Source organism: Sabethes cyaneus, chromosome 1, assembly GCF_943734655.1.
Source record: "Sabethes cyaneus chromosome 1, idSabCyanKW18_F2, whole genome shotgun sequence".
NCBI classification, from domain to species: Eukaryota; Metazoa; Arthropoda; class Insecta; order Diptera; family Culicidae; genus Sabethes; species Sabethes cyaneus.
In genome coordinates this window covers 63012513-63038977 of record NC_071353.1, presented here as the reverse complement: position 1 = coordinate 63038977, position 26465 = coordinate 63012513, and the positions used below count along the sequence as shown (strand labels likewise).

The 26465-nt window shown below is 39.4% G+C and overlaps 1 protein-coding gene across 1 annotated transcript in view; it reads right to left on the bottom strand.

The window, feature by feature from the left end:
* LOC128744681 (uncharacterized) overlaps positions 1-26248 on the bottom strand; it is a 62214-nt gene extending 35966 nt beyond the window's left edge. The window contains exon 1 of the mRNA XM_053841850.1: positions 25239-26248. Coding sequence (XP_053697825.1) covers positions 25239-25314 — 76 coding nt within the window. The 5' untranslated portion in view covers positions 25315-26248. The remainder of the gene's footprint in view (positions 1-25238) is intronic.
* Positions 26249-26465: the final 217 nt, after the last annotated feature.

Here is a 26465-nt window from a genome sequence, read left to right as displayed (position 1 = left end):
TTCAGTTCTTATTTCTCACTGAAAAACATAACATAAAAAAATGTTAGTGTTACCGTTTAATTCTGCCATCCCTTGGTTATCTAATGTCTTCGTCTTTCGATCCCACCAACGTCAGGTTTTCCTGAGAACAATCTACGTATTTGTGGTGAATGACCCTTTGGGTTAAAACTACGCAAAAAAAACCTACGTATTTTCAGTATTGACATGAAAAAGTTTTTGTTGGAAAAGCTTTTTTCCCTTAAATATAAGGTACCCCGGGGCAAGTGGGACCTAAAAATGCAGTTCTCGGGTACTTTTTCATTTCGACGTATCTGCAAATGAGAGATTCTCTTCGTGACTCCTCTCTTCCGCTGTTTACGGCGATACTAATCCATTGAAAAGAAAATTTCCAAAACAGATTTGCAGATACGTCAAAATGAAAAAGTACCCGAGAGTTAGGGTTTATTCGACAGTGTAATATACACCTATGATTATTTTAAAATTCTTGCAGCACAGAAAGTCTTCAGTGGTATCACTTCGAAGGTTTAATTACAAAAAAGACCTATCGATTTGCATGAAATGAATCTAAGGAGAATTTACAAAACCATGGCAATAGGTCCCACTTGCTTCATTTACCGGGGTAAGTGGGACCTATATTCAAATTTGATTAAAAAGCATAAAATAACAGAATATTGTGTATGTTAATACATAGCAACGTTAAAGCATTGAAATATTAACACAAAAACAATGTTTCTACGAGTGGTTCATCCAAAAGTGCCGTAGCAAAACCAGATCACTATTAAAGCGCAACGGGTGACGTTATAATTAATATAAAACACAGACCGTGAGCAATTACGCTGTAATGCAGTGTTGTAATGAAGTGTTATTGAATATGTAGTGTGTCCCATTCTTGCGAGACCCAATTTATGATTAACCATTCGAAAATAAAAATCGAAAATACGATTATAATCTGTTTGTTCTACCATACCCAATACGACAGAGCTACTACAACAATTGTTGCTTTATTGTTTCACTTTCAGTCGTAGATTAGCTTATATTATATCAACTTTGTCTGCCCAGAGTCAATAAGCATCGTTTATGCATCTCCAGAATGTGACCAAACTGTTTGTTCCCTCATAAGCAACCCAAGCAACAATGTGAGTTTTATTGTACTCGTATGGTGGTCTTCAAGACCAATTTTGGTCTTAAGTGCCATCATAAGAGTGTAATAACACCCAAATTGCTACTTGAGAATGTTAATTAACTTCGTTTTTGGGTCCTCTTGGGTTAGTCCTTTTCGGTATTATTTTAAAGCTTAACCGATATAAATATTATGTAATGGAACTAAAAATGTTCGATAGTACATGTAAAAAATGTATTAAGACAAGAAGTTTTGTGCGGAAACACTTTGTTTTTAATAGGTCCCATTTGCCCCGGGTGCTCTGAAGTGCCGCCGTTGTTTCAACCCATATATTTAATAATTTTTCAAATTATACAACTAGTTTTCGAAAGTAACTTGATAATATGGGGGGCTCCGTAGCCGTAAGGTTACCGAGTCTGCTTTGACAAGCGAGTGGTCGTGAGTTCGAATCTTAGTAGAATCAAGCCATTCGATGTCAAGTGACTATAGCATGAGTTTATACTCAAGCCCCTCATTTACCCTTCCTTCATGCTGAATTATATATTTACCCACTAAAGCCTCTTGACAGTGCAAAAAGTCATTCCTATAGTTAAGTGTATTGGTTAGAGGTACGAATGAGTCCTCGCCAGCGACGACTATAATATGGGATAGTACTGGCAGCGAGGAATAAGTGGGTAAAGTAGATCAAGCTTTGTATCAAGTAGATCAAGTATATCGCTCACTCAATAGCGATTTTAGCAAAAAGAAATGCAGTGCAGGTCATACAGCAAACACCCGGGCGATATCACAATAGATCAACTATATTGGTCGCAGTGATGAGTCCACACATGACAAAAAAGGGTTGTACGAAAGGGTGACGTAAGACTATATCAGATCATTAGATCAAAGACTAATGTAAACTGCATTTTTGGCATATGTATGTTTAAAAGAATCTGTGAGAGCCATTGTTTAAGTGAATGTTTAAAAGAGAAGAGCGAAATATTCAGATTCAATTCTTCATTGAATGCAATGGTGGCTTTAAAAATACGTGGACGGGGGTTCATAAGTTCAACGCCTGCAATCATTCAGATATAGAGATTTCTTTTAAAAATCACTTGAGTGCATCATAAAGGTTGAAATAGTAATGAATGACCAGCCCACAGATTATTGTATTAAATATGATTATGCGTTGATTGACATGTTTCAATAATCTTACTTTAACTCGTTTGTGGCCTTTAAAAGGGTAATTGGTTACAAATAACATTACCGCTTACCGCTTGTTACATAGCAGAAAATATGGCACATACGCAAAAATTTCTGTTTTATCTGTATGAGAGTCCTTATCTTCCTACCACAGGGGTGAGGGGTCTTAAACCCTCATAAAATAAATTCATACTTCCAAAAAACCCCACATACCAAACTTGGTTCCATTTGCTTGATTAGTTCTCGAGTTATGAGTAAATTTGTATTTCATTTGTATGGGAGCCCTCCCTGTTAAAAGACGGATGGGTCTCAGTACACCATAGAAAAAATTCCTGCCTTCTAAAACCCCCACATGCCAAATTTGATTCCATTTGCTTGATTAGTTCTCGAGTTATGAGGATATTTGTATATTATTTGTATGGGAGCCCCCTCATAAAGAGGGTAGGGGTCCTAATTCACTATAGAAAAAAATCTTGCCTTCTGAAATCCCCACATGCCAAATTTGGTTCCATTTGCTTGATTAGTTTTCGAGTTTTGAGGAAATTTGTGTTTCATTTGAGGAGTCCCCCTCTTACGCCCTCCATAAAATTGCTCTTTTACCCCCTCCATAAAATTGGTGATCATTTTATCTATCCAACGACATGTAAATTGTTCAGTTTCGTTAAGTAGTTTCGTAGTTATTAGCATTTGAAATCTTTTATTCGAACGTTACACTTCTATTTTCGTTTTCACAAAGTGCTACCCAGTCCCAGTATAGTAAACAAAGACGTAGTCCTATGTCAAAAGAGAGAGAAAAATATTAAGCCCAACATAAATACAAAATTTTAAAACTGACGAGTATATAAAAGATTTATTTAAAAAAGTCTTTAGTCCTATAATTTTAGTTTTCAGTAACTTTATGTAACTTAAGATGATAAATAACTTTTCTACACACCGCATATTTTCATTAAAAATAGTAACATTCTAAAATTAATTATTTGCATGTACACATATTTTCTCAGATGCGCTTACGGTAGATGAAAAAGTTAGATGCTAATCTCATGTTTACGAATACAAATTGAACCTTTCATAATATGTGAAAAGTGAAATTGTATAATAAACCAACCAACCTCCCGAAGGTATAAGATTTTGTACGAGCACCAGATAAATCTGCTTCATTGTGTATCGACAGAATCGTCACCAGTTAACAAAGGTCCTGAACACTTACAGTTGGCTACAAAATTTATGGAATAGAAGGTCAAGACTCCCTAAGGGGTGTATAACCAAGGCTTTGCTCTGCGTTTTGGTTGATGTTCATGGATTAATCTTCAGATACCAGGAATTAGAACAAAAATGTAAATTGTCTCCCCCGCTGCAAAACAACGTTCCCTCAGGCAAACGGTGAGTCGAAAGCGAAAAAGATATCTCAACAACGATGAACGTACAACTGTGCATGATATTAGCATTGAAAATTTCGTCTTGTTGCATATCTTGAATATCAAAGTCTGACTTCATATTGATGTGACGTCAGTCGCTCCATTAGTCAAAAATCGACTAAACGATTAGTTGTACGTTTAATAGCATTGCCTCATATTTTAAAGCAATTTAGGACTAAAGTTTCTGAGTCAATTTCAAAATAATAATTTTTATTTGGCGTATTCCAGTTTTCATTCTCTGTACAGTAGGATTTGGAATTTAATTTGGTAACAAATGCGTGTCGCTTGTGTTGCCAAAATCGAAATCGTACCAGAATCGTGACACTTTTTTGATGACAAAATTGAATATAAATGCTTTAGAAATTGATTATTAATCAACGATTGCAACCATTTTATGTTTCAAAAGTCCGCAAGAGCTATTCGTCCGGTGTAAGTAAGCTTTTGGCAACCTGTGGTGTGGTGTGGACGTAGTCCTACGGCAATAAAAATATTGTTCGAAACATTCTATAACCGCAAACTATTTTTCATGAACACACTGTGGGCATCATTTTTTCGTCATTTAAAGCATGGATGCCGAAACTGATTGATATTTAGGCATATCTTTGCAAGTAAAATATTTTGTGTTACCAAAAACGGATAGTTTTGTTACCAAAATCGAGGCATGCCAAATTCTAAATTCCACTGTAAATATTATAAATGAAGCTAATGACATTCTAGTTTTGCACCTTTATATTGTGCGCGTATCGATTCGAGAAACATCAATCAGTTATGAACTTCTTATTAACTCAGTGTATAAACACTTATTATTATATTTTTCTGTATAATTATTCACTCATTTATACTTTATTTGTTTATTACTTTGTTTACTAATTTGATTGCAATGTCAAAATGCCGGTCAATACTGCCATGGCGATGCAAATGCATTTTAAAACATCTGCTTTGCATGATTTGGTTACTGGCGTCACTAGTTGTTATGGACTAATAACGCGGAACAATATTCACAAGAACATTTATTGTTAATTAATATATACAAAGTAACAAACCAATGGTCAGGAATGACGAAGAGAGCGAGCACATCAGCGCTGTGACTTATATAAGTAATGTAATAGTTGGTACCACTGCATGCGTGATAATTTCCAGGAAGTAGCTTAACGCAACTGCACATGAACCTGACATACACTACATAACACTAGTTAGCTAAACGTTAAGAAAATTTTCATTGAAACGCATTTATGTTGCCGTAATAATCGGAAGAAAGGTACACCAAAGAGGCTACCTTAATTACCCTGTACTCCAACAGGTGCCTGCGAAGTCTGTCGATAAAATAGAGTCAAGTCTGAAAGACGTTTAAGACCAACGCTTTGCTTTGCTAGTAGAGCAATTGGACATTAAATTGTATTGATACGATAAATAGATGCATTCCGACACACTTTTACTGATGGATCATGAATAATTACCCATTCTTTAAATGTTCAAAATGCATCAATACATTTTCTATTACGTGAAACGAAGTGGGTCGTGGTCATGGTCAATGGATACACCTTACCCGAAAACGGTCGACCCAAAGGTATTTTTTCCGTTTTGTATGAATTATCCTGTGCCTGTCCCGTATACTGAAGGCAACAATAATACATTCCAAACCATTAATACCTATTGTTTTTTCGTGTTGAGTGATTCTTATATAAAACTAGCTGAGTGCCCGATCTTACTCAGGGAGCCTTTGTCTCACAGCCACTTGTACATCGGTTATTGTAACCCAAATGCTTATAATGCAAAAATACAACGCTTGTTTCTCTTTCGGACGTTCCTCCCCATTTGTCAGCTCCCCCTCTTTTGTCTACCCGGCTACCTGCACACCTGTTTTCTTTACGGAAATCCCTATAAAACCCTATAAAGAAAGAAAAACAAAGCCATTTTGCCTATTTGCACCTTCCGCTTTTAACAATGGCCACCCACCCCTTAGGAAATGAATAATTTTGTTATTGTACTTTTCTAAACACAACTTTTTATTTATTTATTAGTTTAGTATTACATCCTAATAAAAAAGTAGAAGGTGCAACAGTGTTTCTTCCATGGATACAACAAATCTGTCATTCCTTTCATCTCACTTCAAGACAAAACTTGTTTGTAAACAATGTTTTTAGTGTCACCACCAGGAGCAAGCATGCACAAATTATTGGCTGAGCCCACTCTGCAGCATGCCACATAAAGTTTACCAAGGGAAAAACATGGTGTTCTCCGATGAATTCCACGCTGTTTGAATGATTGCCCCTGGGACTCAAACAGAGTCGGCCAACAACAATTAGCACTAATGATCGAACACGTTTTATACAGGTCACTTTGATTCGGTGCATAATTACACTTGACAAATCTACAGCTGCGAGCATTGCAGTTTAGTGTTTCGTATTATGATTTTTTCTGTTGTACGGATAAATTGTTACCGTCATGTGGGCGTCACTCCCCCCTTCTCGTCAGCAACCTCCGGTCATCAGCTCCTCCTTTTGTCCTGTCCTTATTCTGTCCTATTACGGAACCTCCCCCCTTTTTGTTGACCACCCAGTGCTGATTCTCTTATGTCAAGGAACATGTGTGCCAAGTTTGATGAACAACGGTCAAGCCGTTTCGGAGTTATAGCCTCCCCCCTATTAGGGTGTTATGAATCGAAAATAAAATTTTGGGTGTTCTGATATATTCCCATTCTTTGTTTTGAATTTTTGAATTACAAAACACATATCTGTTGTGTTATATGATCATATTATGATCACCAAGCCACCATGATCAGCCATTATGATCACCAATAAGCCAGTCGTCGTATGTTCGAATCCCGACTGGAAGAGGCTGTTAGAGTCAATAGGATCGTAGCAACTGGTCCCGCAATTGTCCTGCACTCTAACAGCTGGCTGCGAAGTCTGTCGCATAAAAACAGAAGGTCAAGTTTCGATAACGGCTTTGCTTTGCTTTGCTTTTATGATCACCAACCTGGTTTACAGTCATTTGAATGTGAAAAATTAGTTTTTGAAAATATAGAACAAATAGAGAAGGGCCACTGCAAGGGGGATTGATCAATCCGTATTGATCCGGATATTGAATATGGAACGAGTTCGAATGAGCAGTTATGCTAATTCTAATCGGAGATGGTCCATTGCAAGCGATGTAACACTTGACAGGGAGTGTCCTACATCTTGTAATTGTTAACAACCTCTAATAATTAAAATTGTTCTCCAAAAGAATTGTTTTCCTAAAAGATTATCAAAAATTTTACTCATTTGGACCATAGCATCTGTTTATAGATCTAGTCATAAGTCAACAATAAGCGTGACTATCTCGCCACAGAAATATTTATTTTGACGGTTAATATATATAAAGCGTTTTCTAATGTGTTGCGATATGAACAAGAAGCCGGTTACGCAGCTTATCTCCCTTTAGACTGAGTTACTGATTCATGAATTCATCAATATTGGATTAGCAAATACTCACTTTCGTATGTCCTTGAAGCTAAATTTGATTGTTTAGAAAGTCAAATTGTCTGGTATCAGAAGCGAATCTGCCAGCATAAAAACAGATCACATGCTTTAGTCTATAGGCAATGATCTCCAATAGCGAAAATCGTACTTAAAAACCACAGTTGCAAAACTTGTGCACTGATAGTGTTGATATATGATTACATTACAATGATTGCTCGTTGCTTGTAAGTGCATAAGTAAAAATTAATTAAATTCTGACTTAAGTCTTAAGTCTTAAGTTTAAACTAGTTAAGAGTGTAATGTTAGCGTTGGCACAATTTCATCACAATCCGGTACGGTAAGAATTGAGATGGCATCGAAACAAGGTAATTTGCGCCAGACTGAAAACGGATTCTAGGAGGTTTGAGCTAAAAATTAATGCGTGAAAAAAACAAATACATGAAATGAAGAGGCTCAAAGAAAACAAACGGGTGCCTCCCACGGACGGTAACCGTTGACGGCGGCGAAATAGAAGTGGTAGATGAATTCGTGTATTTGGGATCGCTAGTGACCGCGGACAACACTAGTAAGGATATCTAGCAGCGCATTTAAGCGGGTAATGGGACCTACATTACCCTTCGCAAAACGCTACGATCAAGAAGCATACGCCGCCGTACGAAGCTGTCAATGAGCAAATCCCCTATTAGGTCGGTAGTTCTTAATGGACTTGAAGACTTGAGGCTGCTCAAGGCGCCCTTGCCGTGTTCGAGCAGAAGGTACTGTGTATGACATTTGACTGATTACAAAATTAAAGCGAATCGTACATCTGGTAAAAGTCGGTAGACTACAGTGGGCCGGTCACGTCGTAAGGATGCCGGGCTACAATGCGACGAAAACAGTTCTCTTCAACAACCCCACCGGCACCAGGAACAGGGGGGGGGGCTAGTTTTTCTCGAAACCAGGTGTTGAAAGTCGGTACCATGAATATCTCAAGAACGGCTCAAGCAATTCTCATGATTCTTTTTTTGTTTGAAAGTCAACAAAATTATCTAGTCTTTGACTCATCCTTTGCAATTTGATATTGCAATTTTTGTATTTTTTAGAAATGTTTAAAGTAAATTTTTCGAGCCAATTTCACTTTGGGACATATCCTGGAGAATGAGCGGAAAGCAGCGTGTCGTTAATTTAGAAATCGCTCAAACATCAAGAAACGGCACTTTTGGTTTTTCGTGATATTGATGACGCTTTCGATAACGTGTTATTCGCTTCAGATTTTACGGCTCTCTTTCACAAAGGAATCGATTTATAATAAGCTTGATTCTAGCAATGCTTTCAAGTAGCGAAATCACAGCCTCATTGGGAGATACATCGCTTAACATTTTCGGTGTTGAAAACAAGTCCCCAAGTGCTTTGGTCACTTGTGGCTGACGCATTCCTTCACAAGCAGCACATCTTGGTTACCAGACTATTACTTATGCCGAGGACGTTGTACTTATCGTCAGAAAAAAGTTTTAGTTTAGATTATGCTGTTAAAAAAGCATCTCGTTGGAATCAAATACAGGGTTGCAGACTAAACAGTTAAACAGTGAGCTACGCACAATCAGAGGACTCCTAAATGGACACAGTCCCGCTCTTTATCATTTAAACAATATCGAATGATACCGACACCTTCCCATTTTGTAAATCTGCATTTGAAAGTACAGTGTATCTGCTCTGCAATTGTGGGGCTCTTGCTTTATCTAGGCATAACTTCTTCGGACTTCTTAAGAATAGAACCGAAATCCCAAAAAGTCATTGTTTTCATTAACCATGTAGTACCGAATCGCACCACAGGATAACAGCTATCTAGCTCAACTTCATCAATGAGTCCGGAAAATGTGTACAGCCGTAGCCCGCCTCAAAAGACAATCATTAACAAGAGAACAAAATCTTGTTATTGAAGCTAAAGATGCACTGTTTGTCATGATCTGTGCGTGTGGCGATAAGTCAGAGCCGACGTTACAGCGCGCGAGGCCCTGTGCAGATTAAGTAACGAGGCCCTTATTTATATGCCAAAAGGGCATTGGGTTGAAAGGCTACTGTGATAGTTTTAACCCTCCGTTACTCGCGCTGTTGTATTTTGTACAACGCCTGTGCACCGTTAACTTAATCTCGGTATATCTCGGGATTCCAGCAAAAGAGAAAATAACTGTTTTCAGCAAAGTTGATCCGTAGACCAGGATCTTTTAATCGGTAGAAAAAGTTTCATAAATTTTTCACCAAGTGGCATTAGTATTCGAGTGAATTCTGCTAGGTTTTAGCATGCCTAGAAATCGAAGCTGGCACGAGTAACGAAAAGTCAGCAGTTGATTACAGTGTTACAACAATTCACCAAGCTGCAAGAAAAAGGGTTACTTGTGTTGGTTGTATTGACATTCACGAACTGCACACAATCGATCGTCTATATTTGTTATATGTCTCAACTCAATCAAGCAATGAACATGATAATTTATCATAATCTGTACAGATCACGATAAAGTATTTTTACAAGTAGTGATGTGAAGTTCTAAGCAGTGTTACTATTCATCGATATAAGTACTAATTCGGCTCGAAACACTCTCATAGGTGATTCCAAGACGTTACCACAATTATTTTATGACAATGAGAGAAAAGCAAATTAAAACTCACAACTTTTCATGTTCATGTGTTCTTGATTTTGTTAAATTGTTTCCAAATGCACATAGAAATAACTCTGAAATCTTTTGAGGATTGAACGAATACAATGTTACTACTTTGATATATGTTACATACAACGCATGTAGCATTATACACGAAGAATCATATAATTACATGCATCCATGGATACATGCTACTATTACTACAAAGAGACTTACGTAGCCCTACGTCATCTATGCGGTCGTGTCTTGTACACAACCTCTCTGATTTTTTTAAATAATTTTTTTTAACTTTCTAACGATAGTCTTTTCAATAGAGAAAGGAAGTGACAGAAGAAAGTAATGGAACACAGGTGTTTTATAGTATCCCAGAGCGTAACAGGAGGCGAAGGGGAAACACGCGGAAAATTAGATAAGAGGTGGATCATTGAAGCAGCACTTACTCGTTTGTCATTTTCTTTTACCGAACTAGGAGATTCGCAAGTTAAACCGAACTGTAATGGAAGCTAATTATAACCGGATTCGAACTCAATTTTTCAAAAGAAAATATTCAAATGTCTGCCTTCATTAATGACTCAACATAAAAACTAGGGGTTGATCTGTTTTTTAGCCAAATTTGAAAGTCTTCGTACGATGAGATGATACAGTGACATTATATCTTAAAAGAATATGTGAAAATTTACATACCAAAATACCCAATTGGGTATAGGAGACACGGTCTGCGGATCGATTTTGTTTTTTCGACTGATTTTCATACTTGTTACTATCGACAAAGTCAAAAATACAACATACTTACGCGGTACAACGATTTAGTTGCATGATTATTGCTTATTCTACGTTTTTCACAATACAGCGCAACGCATCGAAGTCTAGTGTCAATAATTTGCAATGCGCCTACATGGTTACTTATTAATCAATTGTTATTCGAAAATATTGAACCATTTATACCTAGAAATGACACTACACAACGGTTCATATCAACAGGCTTATTAAATTACACAGTATAATGTTTGGTTCACATACGCATCGGTGGCATTTCGCCGAGGCTGACTTACATTGGTTAGTGATATTGGATTTGGATGTACGTACAGTGGTGGAATAAATTACTTGCACCGCACAATTTTTCGTTGGCATGCATTTCCTGTTTGCAGCTGAATAAACTTAAAACGCTAAACATAGATTTCATATTAATCTTTTGATTTTGGAAAGTTGAAACCTGTAACAAAATAAACATGAGACTCATCCAATTGTTTTTGTGTATTGGAAAGCGGTATTCAAATGTTTTATCATATGGTAGAATGTCATCTATAAATGAAATCAGATAGCGTTACAAAAGAGCCTCCCAGTTGGGTTCGAAGTGTTTGGCCCACTATGCCAGGCACTGCCACCGTATTTTCGAATATCAGAGTCACTAAGACTAAGATCTACCCCATAGTTGCCATTTATAATAACATATTTCGGTTGCGAAGTCATTAGTTAGTAGTTACACACTACATTCTGCTTTTGAGTAAAAACGGAATTGAACTTTTCATTCGATTGGCAAATGATCCCCAAACGCTCGGTACAAAGAGCAGGTATTTTGTCCATTTATCGAATTTTTGTTATATTATACACTCAAGTCGCTTTCAGGATAAGTTCCCCGTAAATCAAAGGTGCGTAAAAATAACCTGCGTAAATTCCAAAATTTGCGTGAAATCCAAAACTATGTAAAAATAGACAAGGTATAAGCCAAAATATGAAAACAACATGACATGATTTTCACAGAAACCATCGATTTCAATGATTTTAGTATCTCTAGTAAGATCTGTTGACTGAAAAGTTTAATTGCGGTTCGACAGATATGTTTAAAATTAATTTTAATTGAATGTCAGTTAGTCGTTTGATTTTCGGATGACTAAACCAATTTTTACGCTGCAAGTTTAAATTTTTATGACGGTAATCTTAACAATAGACAAAGTAAATATGCTCTAATATACTTAGGGTAGGAAAAGACATGCAGGGAAAACAGTAAAAAATTAGATGATAGAACGGTCACCGGTGTCCTTTCCTGTAGAGCCATATCGCAACTGCATTGCAACTTCATTGATAAGGAGCATTGTTGTATGACTCATATTTGATGTAGTACTAGTTAGATATCCTGTCACAATTGAGGTGTGATGGACAATGGTTGACATAGTACACGGTAACTGGGGCCGTGGCTTGACTCGTTTTATGAAGTCTAATACCCTACCAGGATCGCTTTGCCAAATTTCAAAGGGTTCTAATAATCCATTTCCAAATATTGAAACTTTTGATTAAATTATGCCATTCAGTTACAGAGTATATGTTAAGAAGTTTCTATTTCAAATCTGCAAAAACGACATTTAGTAATATCACCAAATACAACGCTGAGCTACGCAAAGCCAAAAGGAAATCACGAGTTCAATTTTGCGAAAGCATACAAATTCTGCCAGAGGCTGTGCGTCTGTAGAAAGTGATGTCCAAGGACCACTGCAATGGTCTAGGGCAATTAAAAAAAGAGGATGGAAGTCTCACTGTTACCACCAGGGAAACTCTGGAAGTTCTAATGAACACGCACTTCCCTGGTTCGACAGTGACCACTGGACAAGACAAAGACGGACAGCAGCGGAATGGGTCATTACACAATGTGCCAAATAATTCGGTTCTACTTGCACGCCAATTGTTTACGGAGGCTTCGATCAATTGGACACTCAGCTCTTTTGAACCAATGAAATCTCCAGGTCCGGACGGTATTCTACCCATTTTCTTACAAAAAAACGGACGGTGTTATAATGTCCGAGCTCATCAACCTATTTCGAGCCAGTTTCACTTTGGGGTATATTCCGGAGAATTGACGGAAAGTAAGGGTGATGTTCATACCTAAGGCTGGCAAAAGAGACAAAACCATGCCTAAGGCCTTCAGACCGATAAGTCTGACTTCAACGCTTCTTAAGCTGATGTAGAATATCACGGGTAACTATATCCGCAATGAGTTTTTAAAAAACTCTCCGTTACATGTAAATCAACATGCATACCAACACGGTAAATCTACGGAAACCGCACTGCACTGCATAGTGACGTTAATTGAGAAATCGCTCAAATAACAAGAGACAGCACATTGTGCTTTTCTTGATATTGCAGGCGCTTTCAATAACACGTCCTTGGCGTCAATTAATCAAAAGAGAATTCTGGCTTTAATTTTCAAAAGGTCGCATAATGCATGTAAAAGGGTTGATTATGCGACCTTCTGACGCAGTATTGTCAAGTCGCTCGCAAGGAGCTCTAAACACCACCATGTTATGGTGCTCACAAGAGGGACTTAATTTGCTTATTTAGATCACCGTGACACTAATATTATTAGAACTTGTTGATTCTTTTCGGTGAAAATCAAAAAACTATTGATTTGGTGTGACGTTTCTGCCTACTGTTTTCCTTCGGCCATCATCAGACGTCTACAAAGCAATTATAAAATTTATTTACGATTACATTTTACATACAACATAAAATTTTTAGTCAATTTCTTAATTACAATACATTTACTTGGTCTAATTTATCACTTACAATAACGCGTCAATTCTGCATCATCACTCCTCACAACCAATTATGTAACCCCGTCGGTTCGTATTTGGGTTGAGCTCCTACGGTTTGCTTCTGTTGTTTGTATGTGGCGAAGTTTGAACACTAACCCATCGTATGCCGTATTGAATTTTCCACATTCTCGCTGAAGATTCACCGTTTTTTCCTCACCCAGTACTTTGATGTGGAATACCTCTGCTGTGAGTCTGGTCTCCTGGTCCTCTATCCGTGCAACTATTCGAGCATCATCAAAGTTGAACAGGTGTCCATCTTGGATAGTGTGCTGCGATAATCCAGTCCTAGCCTCCTTCTTCTTAGTGTCATTATTGTGTTCCGCCAGCCTCACCTCCAGTTTCCTCCCTGTTTGACCAATGTAGACCTTCCCATCGTCCGTACCGCACGGAACTGAGTATATTACGTTCGTCTGCTTCCCTGCTGGAATCGTGTCCTTCAGTTTGCTGTAGATGTTGATTACTACCTTATTTTTTGGCTTAAACGCAAGCGCAATGTTATGTTTGCGCATGATTTTGTTGAGTTTTTCACTCAGTCCCGGGATGTATGTTGTGGCAGCATATTTTAGTTGTGGTTTTTGTGGTTCACTTAGGGTGTTGTAGTGTTTGTGAACTCGCTCTTTTGTTGTTTTATTGATAAACCATGTTGGATAATTGTTTATCTCTAGCATATTTTTCGCAGTTTTTATTGCTTCCGGACGGTTTTCACCATCCGAAAGTTTAATAGCACGATCCATCAACGCAATAGCTGTATTGGATTTGTGCATGAATGGAGATTCCGACGAAAAATCCAAATATCTTCCATCCACGTGTTTTGGCAACCATGACTTTTCCACCCTATCATTTTTTCTAGTAAGCATCATATCCAAAAATTTCAATTTTCCGTCTTTCTCATTTTCTATAGTGAAACGTAGCCTATCATGAAACTCGTTGAACGTTTGCAGGATTTCTGCAACTTCATCACAGCGGGCAATACAGAAACAATCGTCAACATACCTACGATAGCATTTCATGTGTATGTGTTTAGCTTCCAATGTAGCGATGCATGTTTGCTCTAGCTTTTCCATCACCAAGTCCGCAATTGCTGGCGAAATCAATCAACCGAAAAGAATCAACAAGTTCTAATAATAATAGAGGGACTTAATGTTAACCCCACCAAAACAGTCGTTATACCATTCACTAGGTGAAGAAAACATACCATTACTCCCCCTATACTGAATGGTGTCAGACTGGGCTTTAGTAATGAAGTCAAACACCTCGGAATAATTCTCGATAAAAACTGAACTGGACTGCCCACCTAGATTATGCTGTTAAGAAAGCAACTTCGGTTATCTGGGCATGCAGCTCACTGTTTGGTAAAACTTGGGGATTGAAACCTCAACTAGCCTTTTAGTCATATACTACTATTGCACGGCCTAGGATAACCTATGCTGCAGTTGTATGGTGGCCAAAGGTGAATGAGGTGACAGCCCAAGCCAAACTGAACAAAGTTCAGCGCCTGGCCTGTCTTGCAGTTACCAGTGCCATGCGTACAACACTTACTGCAGCCATGGAGGCAATGCAATGCTTACTGCCTTTGTACCTTCATGTGAAGAAGGAAGCAGAGCTCGGCGCACTACGGTTGCAAAGGAGTAAAACTATACTCGAAGGTGACCAAATCGGTCATCTTCGCATACTTCGGGAGTTCAATCCGACACCCTTAGTAACTTCAGTCTCTGACTGCATGGAAGCCAGGCCCAATATGAGGTGATTGAACCAGATCGCTCAATGTGGAATAATAGAGGGCCCGATCTTCCATCTTAAACTGTCTGCTTTTTTACAGATGGTTCAAAAATGGGGGCCTGCACAGGCTCCGGAGTCTACGGACCCGGCACCCGGCATCAGGGAAACTATCTCATTAGGAAAGTGGCCCACCGTTTTTCAAGCAGAAGTATATGCCACATACATCTGTGCAACAATATGCTTGAAACGAAAGTACAGGCATGCGAAAATTAATCGGTATCTTCACGGACAGCCAAGCAGCACTACTGGCACTCAAGTCCGCCAAATGCGTGTCCAAATTAGTTTGGGAGTGCAGCACAGCATTGAGGGAGCTCATCCGCCAAAACAAAGTTTTATTACTTTGGGTGCCCGGTCACTGCGGAATCGAGGGCAATGAATTTTCTGACAACCTAGAAAGACAAGAATCAACTCAGCAATTTATTGGTCCTGAACCGTTTCTGGGCACCTACACATTCGCCGTGAAAGGTGTACTGATGACATGGGAAAAGCTAGAAATGGAATCAAACACAGGGTTGTAGACAAGCTAAACAGTTCATCTACCCAAACCCCGCAGTAGCTAAAAAACTACTCCATTTAACTCGTAGTGAACTACGCACAATCACGGGACTGCTAACAGGACACAGCCCCGCTCTTTATCATTTAAAGAATATCGCAAGGTATCATCCGGCACCTGCCGCTTTTGTAACTCTTAACCTGAAAGTTCAGCGCATCTAGCAAAGATTGCGGAGATCTTGCATTATCAAGGCACAACTTCTTAGGAAATTTCCTTCTTACTCCATATCAGGTATGGAGCCTAAATCCCAAAACGGTCATTGGCTTTATAAACCATGTAGTACCGAATTGGGGCACAGGATTACAACTATCCCGCTCAACTCCATCAATGGGAATGAGCGGTCCGTAAACTGTGTACAGCAATCGGGACCTGCCACAAAAGACGATCATTAAGACTGTCGCAGTGGCCTTTTAACCCAATGCCCTTCTGGCATACAAAAAAATCATTTTTACTTATTTTATTTAAGTGATATCTGCTCGGGTAGTGACCAGTCAAGAGACCAGTAATTACCCGAAGACTACATTTACTAGGTTTAATAAGATTCGGCCTGTTGCTGCATTTGATCCTATAAATCTTTTTGATTGCCTGGATGTATCCGTATTGTTTCATTTTGATTCTACCATAGACGTTTCCCATGCTCATATTTCGGTTCTCAAAGCACACTCCGGGACTCCACAAAACGGTTCAGGCCCATTAAAATTTGATGAAGAACCTTCTCTTGCTAAACTGTCGACCATTTCATTTCCTTCAACACCAGAATGGCCGGGCATCCTGTATAAAATTACTTCATTCCCACTGGCCAATTACCTGAGAGAGAGAATGTATTCTTATTCTAGCTTCGATTTACATGTAAAAGCTTCAAGAGCTGCTTGGCTCTCTAAAAATATTCAGATCTTTGCAAATCTGTACATCGTATTGAAACAGATATTCGCACATTTAATAATAGCGTGAATTTCTGCTTGAAATACTGTTAGTCTATGACCCATTAGTATAGCCTCACTGACTCCAGGGCAAAAAACTCCAGCTCCAGTATTTTTCCCCATCTTCGACCAATCGGTATAGAACACAATAAAACTTGAGCGCAAGCTTGGCAAACCAGACTCCCAAACATAGCGGCTTGGCTTAACCACTTTGAACAGAACGTCATAGTTTGTCTGCGTTGTCATCCAATCTTCAATTGTAGCAACATATTGATTATATATAACACTGGTGATGAGGAAAACAGTACGTTTGAAAAACAATTTTTACCACACAAAATATGTAAAACAATACGCATTTTCCTAAAAGTGACAAATGTTTCGACTTTCCCTTCCCTTTAACACCTAGCAGTATACAGTTAGCCGATGGCAATGTGCTAAAAACACGCCTTTCACGTTATGGAGCCAGTTGGGCGTTAGTGATAAGAAAACATGGAAATAAAGTTGCTGTTTTCCTATCAACCAGAGCACTAATCTGATGCTCTTATAAAAATGTATTTTCTATTCTCAGAATTTATTTCTTCTACTAAGAAGAGAAAAACTTATTTTTTAACTGAGTCAACTACCAGTAGTTTTCACAAAAACAGTACCTATGCAAGCAAAGGTTATGGTTTGAGCAACATATTATATTGAATTTTTATTTAAAAAAACTTCTAAAGAAACAGATCACATAAAAATTGTATTGAACATAAAACCATTTTATCATTTACGGTATCAAACGAGGGAAATCATACAATAGTGTCTTTGCGACATTGTTAAGTAATAGCTTCACGGAAACGCACACCAATCCGGACAGAATAATAAAATGCGATGCTACAGCATCGCTTCTAACTCCTACGCATTTATGTTACTTATAGAAAAATGTTTAACCTACTTTGGTGCCACCCTGGGTCCGCCGATATAAATGAGCCTTTTACACAAACCGAGCGTGGGCATCAGAAAGGGCCTAAGGTAGCGTATTTACGAAAGTTTTTTCTCTGGTACCTTAACCGTTGATTCAGCCAACCGGTATAATTACTCAATGCTTACGATGTCAAACCACCGTGGTGGTGTGGGCGCCACACAAATCTGTCGTCGTTGGTGTTTAAAAGCATTTGGAATAATATAGCTACATGGCGACATAAGCAAATCTGAGCTGATATTGTACTGCAAATAGTAACATGCAATGATCGACGTGACGTGTAAGATGTATTATGATTCATATATCAATAAACTGCAAAGATGAGCCTAAATAAATTATTTGATGATATCGGAGACCGACATTAGGAATGCGACAAACTGGAGACTATCATTAATGCATTGTGCTTTACCCAATGTGCACTTGAATAAAACAAATTTTACTATTTTACTAGCACTAAATAACTATTGTGATTGGCATATAGTGTCATATTTATCGTTAAAGTACTGTGGATGTATACAGTTCCGATCACTCAACCAAAGTTGCCAATTTTTATAAGTTTTAATTAGAAACCATAGCCAGTTAGAGTGCTCATAGTTAAAGCTTGCTAATTGACTATGACTTTTGATTGAATTTTCTAAAAATCGACTGCATTAGTTATGCAATAGGTAATTTTTTTGTAAAATTACAGCACTGCGACCTCACAAAGAGTGAACAAGTGCAAATCTACCACCTCTGTTAATTAACTCCTATCCCTATACCTTCCACATGATGTCGGATGGTGATGCGCAACCTTGGTTGTCGTACGCAAACAGGGAAGCGGGAACAGTGGCTCCCGTCCACTCTAAAATGGTTGCTCCGTCAGCGGGATAGAGACTTTCACTTTAGACGGGATAGTATACTCGAGAACGTATCAGCTGACATATCTTCTCTCAATAGAGCGAGTGCAGAAATCGCCATTGCGAACGTTGCGATTCGCATTGCGCAATCTTCCGTAGAACGATCCTGATAATCTTCCAAACTATTTAGACCGGTGCCAGTTGATCAAGTTGGAACATCTGTCAGTTAGGCATAGTTATCAGCAGAGAATGTTTGTCTTCAACCGATTGTCTTCACCGATTGTTCTGTATTACTGGGGCAGATTTCTTCGCACCTCAGCGACATCTCCGGGGTATGTCAATGCTGGTCATTCCTCACCATCGCACGTGTTATGCCCATTATAACCCATGGGATTCTTGCCTTCGCGTATTCAACGAAGTTGGAGATTACTTCGACTTTGAGTCGACGAGAACAGAACTAAAAACATTACAGAAAATGAAGGAAGATCGATCTGGATTATTGGCAACGACCTTTTGCATGAAAACACGAACACAAATCCAAACATGGAATATACTGAGCCTTACCCATCCGGTCAATAGGATTGTAGTGACTGGCCCTGCAATTGTCCTACAGCTGGCTGCGAAGTCTGTCGTATAAAAAAAGAACGTCAAGTTTCGATAACGAAATGTAGCACCTAGTCTTTGCATTTTTCACCCATCTGGGTAAGCTAGCTCAATACACAAGGGATCCTGGCCGCCCAAAGTTTAAAGTCCTGGGGCTGAGCGAAGTCCGCTGGCCGGATACTACCAAACAAAAGATTTTGACAAGTTTGAGTTTGGGCAAGTTTGATACTGTAGTATACAAGGTGAAAATGCTACACGAGAGAGAGAGAGAGAGAGAGAGAGAGAGAGAGAGAGAGAGTCCTACTGAGCCCAGGAGCACATGTACAGGGGTTAGACAAAATGATCGGGACATGTAAAATTTTGATGAAATTCAAACGGCCATAACTTTTACAAAAATGAACATTTTTAAATGAAACCAATTGTACTCGACGGGGAAATTTTCCTAGTTTATCGAAAAAACTTCAAGATTTGTAATAGTCAGGGGCACCGGAGATATTCCGGGTTGTCTGGGGGTATGTCAAAAACTGATTTTTTTAATCTCCTGTATCTTTTTCTATCATGGAAATTTATTAATTTACATATTTTATCCCAAAACTAGGTTTAATTTCCAGTCGATTGGTCGAAGAACAATAGAAATCCGACGAGAAACAACCGAGATATGGCCATTTTAGTGAAATCAGTTCTGGAAATGTTGCCAGTAATGTCTTACCTCTATGACCATTTTAAAACATGACCAAAACCATTCCAATATGGATGTCAAACTTCAAAAATTGACGAGGGTTGAAAATCCTGAAGTTTGACACCCATATTGACATGATTTCGAATATTCCCTGAAACGACCACTTCCGCCGGGGTACCTACAACTTGCTACAGGTTTGCCATGGCACGCTGCGCATCTGGGAATGCTTCCAGTGTCAATGGCTCATAAAACCCTAACGTTTGATGCTCATATTGACATGGTTTGCGTTATGTCCTAAATTGGTCAAAGCAATAGATGTTACTAGTACTTTACGAAAGTATTTTACGAAAATGGCCGTTCTTTTTTCACCAATTGACTGGAAATGAAATCTAGTTTTGGGATAAAATATGAATATGAATAAATTTCCATGACAGAAAAAGATACAAGCGATGAAAAAAATCAGTTTTTGACATACCCCCAGATAACCCGGAATATCTCCGGCGTCCGCTGACTATTGCGAATCTTGAAATATTTTAGAAAAACTAGAAATATTTCCCCGTCGAATGCAATTGGTTTCATCTAAAATTGTCCAATTTTGTGGAAGTTATGGCCGTTTGAATTTCATCAAAATTTTGCCTGTCCCGATCATTTTGTCTATCCCCTGTACATGTGAGCCTGATGCAGTGGGAATCGATATGAAAGAGTAAATGTTGCCAGATTCAGAACACGGGTTAGAAACCTTGCTGAATTCCAGTGCTATGCGCTAACAGATAGGTACTGCCGAAGATACCTTAGAAGATACGGTACTATCAGACACCTGAGAAGACAACTCAGGGAGTGGGGTTAGGTATACCGACCCCCTAGTGCGTGAGGATTCAGAGCCACTAATACCCTGCTCGAGTCTCCAGCCTCAATCCCCCCCTGGCATCATCTTATCGGCATTATTTCAGGGAGGGGCTATTGTGCTTAACGCACCCTCTTAGATAACTACTAGACTATGGTAGTTAGGCTATTTACTCGCCGTTGATCGGCTCTCCAGCGGTTTTGTAGCTCAAGTACAAGCTGGGTAGCAGCCGCATTGACCGCTCCCCAGACGTCCGAGCTAGAACACATCCTTTGGACTAAGTTATCCGGAGTAGTGTCCTGTCCGCTCACTGCCTGCATGTTGCTTCTCGCGCTCACGAAACGAGAGCATATAAAGCAAACATTTTCTGCAGTTTCCTACATCCACGCATTCGGGACACGCGGGGAACTCTGCATGCCCGAACTAGTGCAGATGATGTCTAAAACAACCATGCCCTGACAGAATCTGTGTCAGGTGGAAGTTGACTTCGCCGTGACGCCTCTCGACCCACCCGGATACTTCCGGAATATGTCGGTGGGTCCACCGGTCCTTTGTGGAATCAGACCATGTCCATGTGGTTGTCGGGGTCGATCTTGTGGTACTCCGTATGTCTCTTGTTCCACGTTGGTTGAAGCACTCTACGTCATCACTGATGATGATGCCAATAGGCATCATACCCGCTAAGACGCAGATTGCGTCATATGAAACTGTGCGATACGCACTCGCCACTCTCAAGCACATGATTCCAGCTTACCTAGGCAGGTAAGAGAGCTTGGACGAACTCCTTAGCCAAGGCAGAAACCGTCGCTGCTAACGGCGATATCCGTTTGTTGTACGATATTTGTGACATTACAGAACAGCTTAAGCAATGGACTGAACATTCGAGACCACGCAAAAACTGTAGGTATTTATCAAACGCAGCCTGCGATATATCATTCGCGCCTGGTGGCCTGACAACTGGATATCTAACGAGGAACTCCATCGTCGATGTCATCAATGGCCGATAAAAAAGCAAAGCAAAGCCTAGGTGCTACATTCCCAAATCGAAACTTGACCTTCTGTTTTATACGACAGACTTCGCAGCCAGCTGTTAGAGTACAGGACAATTGCAGGGCCAGTTGCTACGATCCTATTGACTCTAACAGCCTCTCCCAGCCGAGATTCGAACATACGACGACTGGCTTATTAGGCCAACGTCATACCTCGAAGCCAACTGGGAGGCGATCAATCAATCAATCGATCAATGGCCGATAGTAACAGAAATTCGTGAATGTAGGTAGAAGTAAATCGGACACATCTTGAGGAAAGGAGCAAACGAGTATTGTAGAGAAGCACTCAGTTGGAATCCACAAAAACAACGTAGAAGAAGCAGACTCAGAGGCACAAGGCGACGTAACTTACGCCAACGACATCGGAGTGTTCGACGAGAGCCTGTCTTGGCGATGGGTGAAACTTATGGCGGCTAACCGTCGGCAGTGGAGATCTCTAATTTCATCCCTTTGTTCTGCCGGACCAGCGGATATGGACCAAAAGATAAGTAAGTAAGTCAATAAGGCCGCAACCGCGGTGCTAGAAACTTCAAGTGCACGAAATGATTGGTTTAACGGGTAACGTCAACAAGCGATGGAGAGAAAAAAAAATTTCGATTGCCACGAGGGAGAATTTGACCTAGTATCGGAGGAAAAAGCGCCAGACGGAGGGCGTGAAGAGCTAGAACAACCATTCCTAGCTAAGGAGACGCGCAAGTTCTATAAGAAGGTGAGCCAATCTCGTGAAGGACACACGATGAAGCCTGATATGTGTAGAGATGAGGAAGAAAACCTGGTCGAGCGCGAGGGGGTAGACAGGTGGAGGCGGGCTTTCTATGGGCATCTCAATGGCGATATAACAGGAGACGGAAAGTAAATTAGCTTTGCAGTGCCTGCAAACGATAACAGCGTGCGGGCTCCCGATTTTGGGGAGATCCGGCGAGAATTCGAACACCTGAAGAGTAATAGACCAGCCGGAAAACCCGGACTCCCGGCAGAAATCTACAAAAATGACAAAGAAGCACTAGCGACGGCACTTCACTGAATATTTTGAAGGATTTGAAAAGAGAAGAAACTACCGGAGGAATGGAAGGAAGGTGTGGTTTGTCCCATCTATAAAAAGGCGATTGGCACAATTACTGTAATTACGCTGGCCAATGCCGCCTACAAGATGCTCTCGAAGATTTTGTTACGTCTACTATTCTTTATAGTATGAGAATTCGAAGGACAGTATCAGGCAGGCTTTAGAGGGCCCTTGCTATTACGGATCAAATTTTCACTCTTCGACAGATCCTCTAGAGATATCGGGAGTATGTGCTAACGCATCAAATTTTCATGAATTTCAAGGCAGCATAAAGAGAGGCTGTTAGAGTCAATAGGATCGTAGCAATAATCCGCCGAGCGGGCAACTTCGGCAAAAGTAACTAACTCCTAGCCTTCGCTGACGACCTCGACATTATTACTCGAAATCTTGGGACGGTATAGACAATCTAGGCTAAACTAAAAACGGAGATTAAGGGGATTGGGTTATAAATCAATGCGTTGAAAACTAAATATATTGTAGGTAGAGGCTCCCGAAAAAATAACGTGTCTCTCCCTCCCCGAGTACAAACGGAAAGCGGAGAGTGGCGTAGACGTATGAACCACGAGTTGCAGGCATTAATTGATGAGATACCCATCGTACACCTGGCGAAAGCTAGGAGACTACGGTGGGCCGGCTGCCACCGCCACGGATCCCGGACGACTGTGCAGTGAAATCGGTTCTCTTCAAGAACCGCACCGGGACCAGGAATAGAGGGCTCTCTCAAGCAAGAATGCAAAAACAGATGTTTTAGAAACAGATAAATATTGATAAGACAGAAAACTTCATAGACTTGTGCTATATCAAAACTATTTAGGTAAGGCAGAACGTACTTTGTTCGCTTAACGTTGAAGGCGCGGCAGTGCACACAGGGTACTTATAATATTAAATGACCAATAGCTAAATAACATTTCTTTTTTTTGTGCGAGTGATGTGCTGTAGCGTATTACTAATTGAATCTTGGCCGGATTCGCGAGTCAACCAATCAAAATAAGCCTAGCCAATGTCGGTTAATTGAACGCCGTTCGTTGGACCAAGGTAGAGGTAGGAAAAACGGTTCTTATGTGTGAGCGGCTCTGAACCGTTTATTTGCTAATACGAAGCGATTCAAATACTTGAAATACACCTAGGTAATTCTGTCATAGCATTGTAAAGTATCTCTTCATGGTGGCAAGAAGTATGATGAATCGAAGAGGTTGGATAGCTTCAATAGCTATGAAAAGGTTGGATAGCTTTCGCTTCAATGATCAGCATTTTCCCATTCCCATTCAATTACCGACAATTTAGCATTTGCCAGAAAAATTACTGATGCTTAGCATTAATCAATGTGATTTACTACGCCAAACTTAACTGCTGAGACTTTTGTAAAACTATAATTGCTATAACTTTACCGAACTGAGCCCAAAATCGGTTCAACGAACAAGTTTTCAGTATGAGACTTTACAAATCTGTCCGCAATACAATTAGGAAACTCACTGGGAATGGAAGTCTATAGCAAAATGAAAATTTTCCGTAAGCACTCACCGAAACAGTTGTAAAAAAACAGCGGGCTGGTCGTCACTTATTACTGAGCAAATTTTGATAATTTCAGAGTTTTGCTGAATGTTCGCTAATATTGGACTGATTACCAAAAAGTCAGCAGTTCCCAAACTCAGTAAAATTTTAGCAACATTAGTTGTTTAAACTTAGTGTGAGCTAATTAGAAACCAGCTTAGTTTACGCCATATGAATGTCAACCCAATCGGCCTTGAAGTTCGATGCAGGACTAATAAGCCATCTTATGGTTTGTTCGAAACCTGACTTAAAAGACATGGCAATAAAATCTGTAGAATGCTGCCCCGCAATAATCCTCTATACAAACAACATAACAGTAAACAGTTGGTTGTACGAGGTTAGTCAAATTTCAAAAACAAAATTGCATAGTACGAATGTTTTGCCTTTCAAAGGCACCATTAGAAATGATAAGATTGTAACAAGAAAACATTAAGTGTTTGCCACACATGGTACTAAACGGACAACCAGTAGTCTCCTTCTGTTTTGCAATTTACGCAAACCTCCCATATTACAAAGAGTTTACAACTACAGAAGATGTATTTTCTATATATTTGCTATTCTTTGCGTTTGGTTTCCTTCATTCTATCTAGCGACTTGATCACTCCGGGTGGATGCCGAAGATACCAAATAATATTACACACATAGATACCTCTAACACACGGCTTGGCGCATTCGCTCTGGTGCTGGTGCCCCTCTACCTTCAATCAAAACTTCAATGGTCGTACGCCATTTTGATTGTTTTGACAAGAAAATACGTACGAAAACAAATCAAAATGTGTTTCTCAGCAATGTGTCGACGAGATCGACGAAAATCAGCACCAACTTAATGAAAACTAGTCACATTATTTACCGAAAGAAAATTTTTCACCTCGCTATTCATACCATTAAGTATGATGTACAATTGGCAATATTACGATATTGGTTTTACACCTTACTGCTTATAGGTTTGCTATATTATACATACACGTATAATATTGGGATGATAATTGCTGCACTTACCTAAAACTGTTGTGAACCCATTGAGCAAGAGAAGTACTAACGCAAATAGAATGAAGTATCGAACTAGCAGCGCCATAAAAATATATAACCATTTGTAGTTCGCTATCAGAAGATTCGGCGATACTTTCCACGTTCCGGGAAAGTTAGCGCATGGGAGGTAGCTGAGTTTCACATTCGATTTTTAAACCCACTTCTATACGGCCTTAAGCGTAGTCATATTTACTTTCTTCAATATCATTACTTACAAACATTTTTATTGCTAACGTTTCATGTAGCATATTTACAATTATGTGAATTTATTAATTTTTCTAATCATTTTTTCTTCGGATGGTTAAACACTTATTTGAGTTAACACTGTGTATATTACAACTCTGGGCCACACTGAATCCTTTCACTCACTTTCTTCGTAGTACTGAATAACATTTACTGCTGGCAAGGTTGATACTTTTTTTTTCAAGAGGCCGGAATTCTCTCGCAGCAAAAATTTCTCCGCATTAACAGGAAATAAAGTGAGCGGAAATAAGCCCGGAACACTTCACAGACACCAAACACAAAATTTGCCAGTAAAATTCAAGATATCAATTTTGCATTTTGAACATATTCATATATATATAACACAAATTTGAGCACTTCTGCAGACTATTTCTATCAATTTTTAATGCGAACACTTGTGCGACACACTGCTGGTTGCTCTCCTTCTAAGCGCAAATCTATTATCATCTAGCAACTACTGAATTTGCAGCATCTTCTATTGGCAGAGAGCGTATCTGTGCTACGAAATTCCTGTTTCATTAGATCCTCTGTGCCGAATGCAGAGATATTTCAGAGACCACTACTACCGTATCGAAACAGCATTTAATTCTGCTTGTGAAAATCTATATCCAATCGTTGGTGGTTTTCTATGCTGAATGGAATTTGCAGAAAATCCGGTGCGGTATCGAAAAACATCGATTAGATTTCTTCAATTACACCCCGGCACTTTATATTTATCAATGTAATTCAACACTGTTATTAAAAGCAGTATCATAAATTGTATTAGTTTACTATTAGATTGTATTCATCCATTATACTGTTTTCCAGGAGTACTCTAGCGCCATTCACAATCGAATATTACGTCTCAACACTAAGGCGACCGACCGAAAACTAAAGATCGCTTTACAATGTGTTGGTTGTGTAACGAACAAATAACTGCAGTATTATGTGTAGGTGTGGTATAGCGTATAACCG